At 36.2% G+C, this 11337-nt stretch overlaps 1 protein-coding gene across 1 annotated transcript; it reads left to right on the plus strand.

The window, feature by feature from the left end:
- Positions 1-5771: 5771 nt before the first annotated feature.
- LOC109170091 (probable beta-D-xylosidase 7) lies at positions 5772-10266 on the plus strand. Its single transcript, XM_019319040.1, has 6 exons — positions 5772-6234; positions 6319-6618; positions 7988-8157; positions 8258-8355; positions 8690-9454; positions 9538-10266. The coding sequence occupies exons 1-6, from the start codon at positions 5839-5841 to the stop codon at positions 10125-10127; spliced, it is 2319 nt and encodes a 772-aa protein (XP_019174585.1). The 5' UTR covers positions 5772-5838; the 3' UTR covers positions 10128-10266.
- The last annotated feature ends 1071 nt before the right edge of the window (positions 10267-11337 follow it).

The raw sequence follows: 11337 nt of genomic DNA on the forward strand, positions 1-11337 counted from the left end.
ACTATACATTCAGATGTGAAATTATAAAATTATGAACATATGTTTACGTAACTAACGGCAATCGAAACTAATTTTCTTTTTTTAAAAGTAAAACGACGTTGTTTTTGTAACCGTGTGCACCATGCATGGTACACACGATTGCACAACATAATTTGCCTAATATGATAGATTGATAGTTATAGGTATAGAAACTATGGTGCAGAATGTGTTAACTATAAATACAAAATCTGAAGGTTATTTTGTTCATACTTTATAGATTCATGATTGTAACTATCGATTGCATATACAAAATTTAAAGGTTATTTTTGAATCAGGATCTACAACAATGCAATGTAGATTCTAGTTCTTGATATAATTTGCCTACTGAGTATTCTGAAGCCTATAGATTTGGTGTCCACATTATATATATAAGCATCCAGTTCATTCGAAGTGAACAAACCATTCAGTACCAATGAAGAGGTATCATTTTCATAAATTTGTCTACGCGTTTTCGGCCTCATAAAAGTGAGCATATAATATTTTTCATTAAACCATAAAAATGTAAAATCAATCAGATCAGATCCACTGCCAAACATAGTCTTCTTCCACATTCAACAACTCTAACAACTCCATCTATAATTTACACCATACCCATTGTTTGTGAATAATGAATTTTCGTTTTCATCAATAATTCAAGTCATCACTAAGTCACTAACGGTCATCATCTCCACCTATCACTACTCTTCATTGTCTTCTCCCTCCCAAACAAAAACAAATTGGACACCAAATTCAAACAATTAAATCAACCTTATTATACCTCCCTTGTCACAAGTCAAAATTCTATTTCTTCAAACTCTAGCATTCCATAGATTCACATTCAAACTCCGACACCTTCCAAATCCTCTACCCATCAATCGTCTCACCCCCTACCCCCTCTCCCTCCTTCCGAAACACCATTGTATAAATCTCAGTTACAACGCACCAAAGCAATGGTTTAGTATATGTAAAAGTGTGAAACTTAATTTAAGACTTGTTTTTAGCGGTAATGTAGGATTCGATTCTTGATATGAATATTGTAGCTTTGAGTTTAGACTGAATATTTTATATATGTAGATAATGCGAAACCAAAAAAAAAAAAAAAAAAAAAACTGTTTATTCAACAACAATAGGGCCCACCAAAAAAAAAAAAAAACAACAATAGGGAAAAGAAAAACTTAAGAGTTAAGAAATGATGCAAGTACTGCTCACATCCATAAGAACCTCTATGGGGACATAAGACTTTTTTTTTTTTTTCTTTATTCAACAACGACAGCAGAGGAAACAAAAAAACTTAAGAGAAAAGAAATGCAAGTACAGCTCACATCCATGAGAATGGTAAGTTATTGTGTTGACGACAGTCGATATATGTTTTTTAATATACTAAAAGTATATTATTTGTGTATTAAATGTATATTATTTAATACTCCGTAATATATAAAAAATAGTTAAAGTGTCCTTCTGACCCGCACTATGAATCATTCTTAACTATTCATGGCGTATCATGCATGATCTTTAATAAGTGATATTTAGAGCTATAAATTATAAATTTTTTTTAGTCTAAAACTTTTTACAGGTTACTGGTAATAATATTGCTGACATTGAATTTTTTATTAGTTTTTTTTAGTATTTTTCTTCTTTCACCTTCGTATTATAATTTTTTTCGTACTTTTTTTCCTAAACGTATAGGCATGCTCTGTGTGTTTCGCTTCTCGTTTCTCTGATACTAAACTCCGCAGAGCAGGCCTATACAGAGCAGGCATGATCGGAGAAACGAGAAGCCAAAAACCCAAAGCAGGCCTATACGTTTAGAAAAAAAAAAAAAATACGAAGGCGAAAGAAAAAAAATACCAAATAATAATAATAATAATAAAAAAGTCCATGTCAGCAATATTAATTACCGCTAATCTGTAGGAAACTTGTAAAAAGTTCTAGACGAAAAAAAAAATGGTTTATGGCTCTAAATATCACTTATTAAGGATCATGGTGCGACATGAATAATCAGTAATGGTTCATGGTACGAGATGACACTTTAACCTAAAAATATATGTATTTTATGTATACAGATAATGTACTTTTAATATTTTAAAAATGTAACTTTTATTTATGGTTGAGATAAATGTGTCGGTTCGGTCCTTGAAATAATGATTGCATAAGAACCTCAATGGGAACATGACGTTGTTATACCGTGGACCATTGTCGTCAAATGAAATTGTAGTATAATTAAAATGATATCCGGATTGGACTTCCATTTGGAAGATTATGAGTTCAAGCCTCAGTGGAGGCGGTATTGGTTCTTTGTGTTTCAGTAGGTTGAGAAAGTATATGAACATATACTACAACGTAATAGAGCCAGTAACTTTCAAAAAAAAAATGATATTCTATAAAACTAAAAAATATAGCTCATTCAACAACGTATATTGTCACATGAAACTGTAGTATAATTAAAATGATATTTTAGTGTTATTATAATGGAACTAGTATGTATGGAAAATGAAACTAAAATTCAGATGTATACAATAACATATATTGTCAAATGAACCTACAGTGTAATTAAAATAGTATTTCAATATTACTATAATTAAACTAGTGTGTGTGGAAAATGAAACTGAAAAACAAAGCAATATTATCAAACGAAACTGAAATGTAATTAAAATGATACTTACTTCGTGGATCAAACTGCTACATACACCATGGTTCCAGTAAAATTTGTCGATATGACACAAACTCGAAAGTAGGTATCTTCAAAAAAAAAAAAAAAACACCCTCCAAAGTAGGTACCAATCACAATTAGTACGACACCAATCCAATTCAAAATTAAACGCTTTCTCATTCGAACAAAACATTCCAACCATAACAGGATATAGACAACACATCTTTCACCCACATCACACGTCTCCATTTTGGCTTTATTAATTAATCAACAGCCCAATTACAAACCAAACTATAACTTTTAGTCAAACACATTGCTCCATTTAAGGATGACAACGTGCCCCGTCCCCAACGGAAACAGGGAATAAGAAAATTTTCGGGAAACGGGAACAGAGACGAAAAATGTAAGTAATTCCCCGTCGGGGATGGGGATATCCCTCCCCGCCCCACCCCGTCCCGTCCCGTCCCCGATTAATTTTTATAATTAAATAGTAATATAATTATATATATATATTAAAATTTAAGTTTTATTTTTAATATTTAAAATTTTAACTAAGAGTTGACGGGGATGGAGAATCCCCGTCTAATTTCCCGCGGGGGCGCGGTGGTGATAGGGACTATTTTCAATTCCCCGCCGGGGATAGGGACGGGGACGGGGACGGGGATGGGGATTCTGGGACGGGGACAGGGAGTATACTCCCCGCCCCCGCCCCGCCCCGTTGGCATCCCTAGTTGCATTTAACTAAAATATCTTATAATTTATTGCATGTGTCAAAACTCATAACATTCTATATCTTTAAGAATGTCTTAGACTTTTATGTTAAGTTTGCCCATAAAATATTTATTCTTAATACCTACACGAGACATGATAATTAAAGAGTAAATCACAACGACTCAACAGCTAATTATGTAGAAGAACATGTCGGGTGCCCATTAAATTAGGTAAAACTCTCATATTGCTTAGTAGGTTAAGCAGAAAACACTAGTTCTTTAATTTTTCTTAGACGAAAACGTAGTTATTATGTTTTTTTTTTTTTTTGAAAAGTAGTTATTATGTTTACTTTAGTGAATGTAAAATAATTTCTTAATTTTATAATTAATATATTTTAGGATTTGAATTGATTTTAGTAGTAGATATTTATATTATAAGAATTTCTTTCTTTCTGCCTAACCATATTTGTATTTGTATTTGTATGTGTGTGTGTATATATATATATGTGTGTGTGTGTATATATATATATATATATATATATATATATATATATATAAATATAATTTTTGTACTTTACATTGCACAATTTTGCCTTCTGGTGCACATTATTCTAGTGCACATTGTTGTAGATTACATGTGGGGATTTTTTTTTTAAAGATGAGTTAATGAATGGCTGAGATTGTATTGCATGTTTCACCTGCGGCTTCTTTTTCACTTGAACCCCCCCCCCCCCCCCACACACAATATAAGGAAGGCCAAACATGGTGTCCTACAACATACCCCATTATGAGTTAGTCCTCACACACACACGACAAAGCACTCAAGTCCACCAACAACACATCCTCGACACTGGAAGGGAGTTCCTCCCATTCCACCCACATGGTGTTGTTGGAGTGTGGTGTTTGTTTTGCTAGAATATCTGGCACCTCATTCTATTCCCGATAGATATGTTGAAACGAAATCTCCTAGTGTTTGTCCTTCCAACCTTTGCACTTTTTAATGATATTTCGCAGAGGGCCTCTAGGGGAAATCCCACCTTCGATCCACTCAATGACATTCCTCGAGTCACTCTGCACAATCAATCTTCATAGGCCTTTATTCCAAGCACATTCAGATTAACTCCTTTAAGAATTGTCCAGGCTTCCGTAATTGCCACCTTTGTAGATCAGAGGGATCACGACAGTCGAAGCCACCACGCCAATTGCTATGAATGTCTCGAATCACCCCAATGCAACCCGTTGAATTCACATCGTTGCTAACATTGTCATCAACATTTAAAGCTATCCAGCCTTCTAAAGGCTTTGTCCGAGTCAAATTAATATTCCCAACAATATTGTTGTTGTAGTGCAACCTCTTCTCATATATACTTGAATGCGTTTATATATGGTCTTAGTAATATGTTTATAGAGCCAAGTGATATTGTCTTTTTGATCTCGATCTTTATTGTTAAAGACAAAGTCATTCCTCCATCTCAAAATCAACCATGCTGCGATCGCGAAAATAGAAGGCCATCCCCTGCCAAATTTAACATCCTCGCAAGCGTTTGTACACCAAGGGCAGCAGCCATTTGGAGTGATATGCTTTCTTCTCCTTTTTTTCGTTGCAAAGAATGCGATTGTGCCTAATAAGCCGTATGAACATGCGTATTCGTCCGTGTCCTCTTCCTCTGGGCTAAGAATGTAGAGCTCCAGTTTCTTCAAAGTCTCCAACCCACTTCTTTACTCCAGTAGTCTACAACATTAACCACGGCTTTTGGTTGGAATGAAAGAATTATGAAGGAAATGAATGGAAAAGAAATAAGGTGAAAATAAAGTATGAATTCAAATTATGTTGTTTGGTATGGAAAATCAGAATTATTGGAATTGAGAATGAAAGAAGTAGTATAAAGACTAAAATATGTGTAATAATAATAGTAATAATAACTAAGGGTAATAGTGTCATTTCATCTATTTCTCCTTTCTCACATCCATTAGATTACAATTCATGGGGACAATTCAACAAAATGAAAGAATTGCAATTTCCTTCAATCAAACAATGTGATTCACCATTTCATTGAATTTCAATTCCTTTATAATCAAATTACAGTGTAGCAAACGGCCCCCTTGGTTACTATAGATGTTGTTAGCCTTTTCAATGAGTGGTATGTTGTCAATCCATTTGTTGTGGGGTTACTTGGCCCAGTTTTTTTTTTTTTTTTTTTTTTGTATGCTTATAATTTCAATTATTCGGTTTTATTTTCTCAATTATTTATTTATGTATTTATCTGGTCTTTTTATTTTACATTTTTCATAATTTATTTTTATTTTTAAAATTTATTTATTGAGAAAAATAAAATAAAAATTTCAGTCTAAGCTTTTTGGGTCTATAAATAGTTATAAAATCTTACTACAGTTTGACACATCACTACTCGCTTGCCATCTGATCTTCATCTTCTCACTCAGCTCGCTACTCGTCTAACCATGAGACTCCATGGCTTCGCAGCCGTGTTTTCCCTGGCATTACTCCTTATTAGCTCCGCCCACTCGGCTCCGCCGCCGTTCTCCTGTGATCCCTCCGACCGACAAACCAAATCCTTGCGCTTCTGCCAGCCGGATCTCTCCATCCGCCTCCGAGTCAGGGATCTGGTCTCTCGCCTCACGCTCGACGAGAAGATCTCCCAGCTCACGAACTTCGCCGCCGCCATTCCCCGCCTCGGCATTCCCGCGTACAGCTGGTGGTCTGAGGCTCTGCACGGAGTCGCCAACGTCGGACCAGGCATTTCATTGAACGGTCCGATCAGCTCCGCCACCAGCTTCCCTCAAGTCATCCTCACCGCCGCGTCTTTTGACGAGGACCTCTGGTATCGCATTGGCCAGGCAATTAACGGAAAACTCCATCTCAGCTCGCTCCAATTAGTAGTTAATGTGATTTGTTTTAATTTAATTTGTTGTTAACTGAAGGTGATTGGGAAAGAGGCAAGGGCACTGTACAATGGAGGTCAGGCTACAGGGCTCACGTTTTGGTCACCAAACATAAACATATTCAGAGACCCGAGATGGGGGAGAGGCCAAGAAACGCCGGGCGAAGACCCGACAACGTCAGGGAAATACGCGGTGGCGTTCGTGCGAGGAGTACAAGGTGACAGCTTCCAAGGTGGTCGGATAGGGAATCATCTTCAAGCTTCCGCTTGCTGCAAACACTTCACTGCCTATGATTTGGAGAACTGGAACGGAGTCCGACGTTATGGATTCAATGCCATTGTAAGTTTCTTCTCCTTCTTAAACAAAAAAAGCAACTTTTATTTACGGTAGTGCTCAGGTTTTGATTGTTCTTTTGCAATCATAGTATAGTGATCAGTACAGTGGGGGACCGGGATTCACTTTTCTGTCTCTATATTTATCTTCTTTAATATTCATACGTCTTTCAATCAAATTGGTCACAGTGTTCACTTAATAATTACTCCGTACATTTATATTCTTTTGCGAGAACGGACTAGTGACATTCTCTCATTTATTTTTTATTTTTATTTTTTTTTGTTAAAGGTATTTGAAAAGAAAATACAGTCAATATTTATAAACATAACTATTTTTTTTTTAATAATATGCTGATGTTTGAGTCTAATATTAAAATCATAATTTAAATGTATTAAATAAAAAATATTTATCAACAAAATAATTTCAATAGAATAAGATTGTCATTTGTATTTAATGAATATTGAGTTTATTAATAATTTTATAACTAGATTTTATTTTATTAAAGTTTAATTTATACTTTGCAGTAGAATGGGTGGTGTCCCACGAACCAAGACCATTTAGCAAAGGGACAAAGTAGACTTGCATTATTTGAAGTTGGTTGGGCCACAATATTATATTTTATACTTTTTCTTTGGGTTATATATATATATATATATATATATATATATATATATATAATCGCACTCAGGTGTGAAATAGATTGGATGTTGTCCGTCCACGTGTCTAGATCTAATGGATGAGAAACACTGATTTTTTTTAAAAAGCGCGGTGGCATTTTCCTAAATAATTAAGTAAAATGTATTACAACGGCATGTAAAATGTATTATAGGTGCAAGTAAAAATTTACTCTGAACATCAATACTAAATGCACCTATAGTTATAAGTAGTTGCACCTAAAGTTCTAAGTAGTTGCACACATAGTTATAAGTAGTTGCACCTAGGTGCATGAATGTTTTCGGATGGTTTTCAGGGGTATTACTACCCGCTGAACTCAGATCAATGAATGTTAACAAGGTAAAATTACATGCACTTATAGGTGAAAGTAGGTGCACCTATAGTTATAAGTAGGTACACCTATAGTTATAAATAGTTGCACCTATAGTTATAAGCACACTCGGGTGCATGAATGTTTGCGGGAAGTGAATGCTAACAAGGCAAAATTACATACACTTACAGGTGAAAGTAGGTGCACTTGTAAGTGATTTTACTTGCACTTCGATGTTCAATTATTTACGAAAATGCCACCGCGTTTTTTTTTAAGTTATTAGATCTGGACACGTGTCCCGCGCTGATTCGCTCGCATATTCCTTCCTGGGCACTGATTCGCACCTGAGTGCATCCCTATATAAAAATAATTTAAGATGTTTGTGTACAGGTGACGGAGCAAGACTTGGCAGATACATTCCAGCCACCATTTCAAGAGTGCGTACAAAAAGCTGGAGCCAGCGGAATCATGTGCGCCTATAACAGTGTGAATGGGATCCCAAATTGTGCTAATCACAATTTTCTCACCAACGTTGTTCGTCGCCAATGGGGTTTTCATGGGTACTATATATTTTTATATGCCTTTGAAGTTTCATGTTTTTTTTTTAATTTTATTTTTATTAAGGATGTTTTTGAAATTTAATATTTTGATTATATTTAGGTACATCGTGTCAGATTGCGACGCAGTTTATAATATTATTCACGACCATAACTATACCAAAACACCAGAAGACACTGTCGCAGTGGTACTTAACGCTGGTATTAATACACTCCTTATTTTCACTATAAATTTAATAAGCATAAAGTATACTAATGATAGCAGCAGCATATAAGTAAACCTATATGCACATGTTATGGGCCATTGGTGGAGGTTTAAGCAATTCTGCCGGCAGGGTAGCTTAATTTATTATTGGGTAGTAGATTGTGAGTAAGAAAACAAAATTGAGTTCAGACAATCACAATGTGGTGGACTCTTTCCACGGGTTCTCCCACCTAATAGGCATAAGTCATTGTGATTTACCCTTTCACTATTTTGTTAGGTCGTTAAGTCTATTGATAATTAATCCATTGTTTACGTGACAAATATGAACAGGGTTGGATCTGAACTGTGCCTTTTATTTGGCTGCGTTCACAAAATCAGCAGTTGAGAAGAAAAAGGTGTCCGAAGATCAAATAGATAGAGCTCTTCACAACCTTTTTGGCATTAGGATGAGATTGGGACTCTTCTCAGGGGACCCCAAAAACCTGCCTTATGGTGGCATTGGTCCTGATCAAGTCTGCAGCCAAGACCACCAGAATGTAGCCCTGGAAGCAGCAAGAAAGGGCATTGTCTTGCTCAAAAACTCTGCCAAGCTGCTGCCTCTATCGAAGACGAAAACTGCGTCCCTTGCTGTGATAGGGCCTAATGCCAACACTGCAAATGTCCTCCAAGGAAGCTACTTTGGCCCTGGATGCATATCTGTTGAAATACTCAAAGCTTTGCAGAGCTACACCAAGAATACCTCCTTTCACCCGGGTTGCAATGCAGTAAACTGCACTTCTGCTGCAATAGGCGAAGCTGTGGAGCTGGCAAAGAAGGCGGATCGGGTGGTTCTTGTCATGGGACTGGACCAAACTCAAGAGCAAGAAGAATTAGACCGCATGGACTTGCTGCTCCCCGGGCAGCAAAAGAGCCTCATTACTAGTGTTGCTAATGCTGCAAAGAAGCCTGTCATACTGGTGCTGCTGAGTGGAGGCCCTGTGGATGTTTCCTTCGCTAAATTCAACCCGAGAATAGGCAGCATCTTGTGGGCTGGCTATCCAGGCGAAGCAGGCGGCCTAGCACTTGCACAAGTGATATTTGGTGACTACAATTCTGGTAAGAACCCAACATTATTCCTCAAACTCTCAAAGTACAGTTATTCTGAAAGAACAACCTTAATTAACCCAATTGTCTTGCAGGAGGAAGATTGCCTGTCACCTGGTACCCTAAAGATTACATCAAAATCCCAATGACAGACATGAGGATGAGGGCTGATCACTTAACAGGCTACCCTGGGCGAACCTATAGATTCTACACTGGCCCTAAAGTTTTCGAGTTCGGGTATGGTCTTAGCTACACTACATACTCTTATGAGTTCACTTCTGTCACATCTACCACAATAAACTTGAACCAATTGGCAACAGTGAAGAGAGCTGAGGGATTGGATTCAGTCCATTACATATCAGTAGAAGAAATTGGGGAGGAAACCTGTGAGAAGACAAAGTTCTTAGCAATTGTTGGAGTTGAGAACTCTGAAGAAATGGATGGAACTCACCCTGTGCTGCTTTTCATCAAGCCTGCTAAAGGGAGAGAAGGAAACCCATTGAAACAGTTGATTGGGTTCCAGAGTTTGAACTTAAAGGCCGGCGGAAGAACTGAAGTTCAGTTTGAAATCAGCCCTTGTCACCATCTCAGTAGTGCCAACAAAGATGGGTTAATGGTGATTGAGGAGGGGTCTAATTTGCTAGTTGTGGGGAACACGGAACACGCTGTTGACATTGTAATTTGAATCCTTAAATGTGCCCCTATTAGAGTTTAAATGTCAATAATAATACCCAATATATATAATATATCTACTATCTACTACACTAAATATACTAATAAATGTTCAATAACGGGACTAAAAAATATCGGTCAAATTATTTAATTAAATGAATATTTCATATTATTTTAGTTTTAGTATTTTTTTTTAATTTTTTTACTTTACATCCTATTATATTATTTTTCTTACCTTAAATAACCATACACCCGTTAGCATAAAAACAGAATATTTTGTTAACTATTTATTATTCTTTACTTAATCATTTTGTTAATTATTTTTGAAAATAAAGAAACTAATTCATTATTCATAAGCTAAAATGTTTACAATAAAGATCCATAGAGTGGTTAAACGTTTGATTATTTTGTTAATTATTAATAACTAATTTATTTAATTTTATTATGTTTAAAAATAAATTTAAAAAAAGTAATATCAATAACAAATTAAAAATGAAAAAAAAAAGGCTTGAGAAAGTCTAAGTGAACATCCAAATCCAAATTAAATAAGTCACGGAAGATTACCGTTTAAAGGGATGATTCAAATTTTAATACGGAGTAAGAAAAAAAGAAAAAATTAAAAATTAAAAATAAAGTTTAGCTTCTTATACACGCAATGACGCAAGAAATACACCAGTCTCTCTCTCCAGCCTCCAGGTGGGGGTGTTCTTCATTGCTTTTTTCCTTTATCCACCGCCGGAAACGGAAAAAATAGAGTTTAATTCTGTCCGCCTCTCTCAAATTTCAATCACACTCACCAGTCTTCGCCGACTCTCTCTCCAGGTGGGGGTGTTCGCTCGGTGTTCATATTTGCTTTTTTCCTTTCTCCACCGCCGGAACGAGAATTTCGTGAAGAAGCCGGCCCTCGCATTCTCTCCATGGCCAATGCCGGCTCCACACCAACGGTTAAGACTGAGTGTCTCGACAGCGAGCACGCGGTGTTCGGGCAGGTGGTTGATGGTCTGGACGTGGTGAAGAAGGCGGAGTATCTGGGATCGATACCGTGGTAAACTATCCTAAACCTAATGTTAACCCTTAACTCCTTAGAACCTTTATCTTATCGTTTTTTTCTTAAGGTAGGGGCAGTGGAATAGGTCATTTAAAGATGCGTATTCTTCAATCTTGTTGATTGTATCTGGTGTTATGGTTTATATAACTGAGCAGGTTGAACTGGAGATTAAAAA

Source organism: Ipomoea nil, unplaced genomic scaffold (assembly GCF_001879475.1).
Source record: "Ipomoea nil cultivar Tokyo-kokei standard unplaced genomic scaffold, Asagao_1.1 scaffold3321, whole genome shotgun sequence".
Classification (NCBI taxonomy): domain Eukaryota; kingdom Viridiplantae; phylum Streptophyta; class Magnoliopsida; order Solanales; family Convolvulaceae; genus Ipomoea; species Ipomoea nil.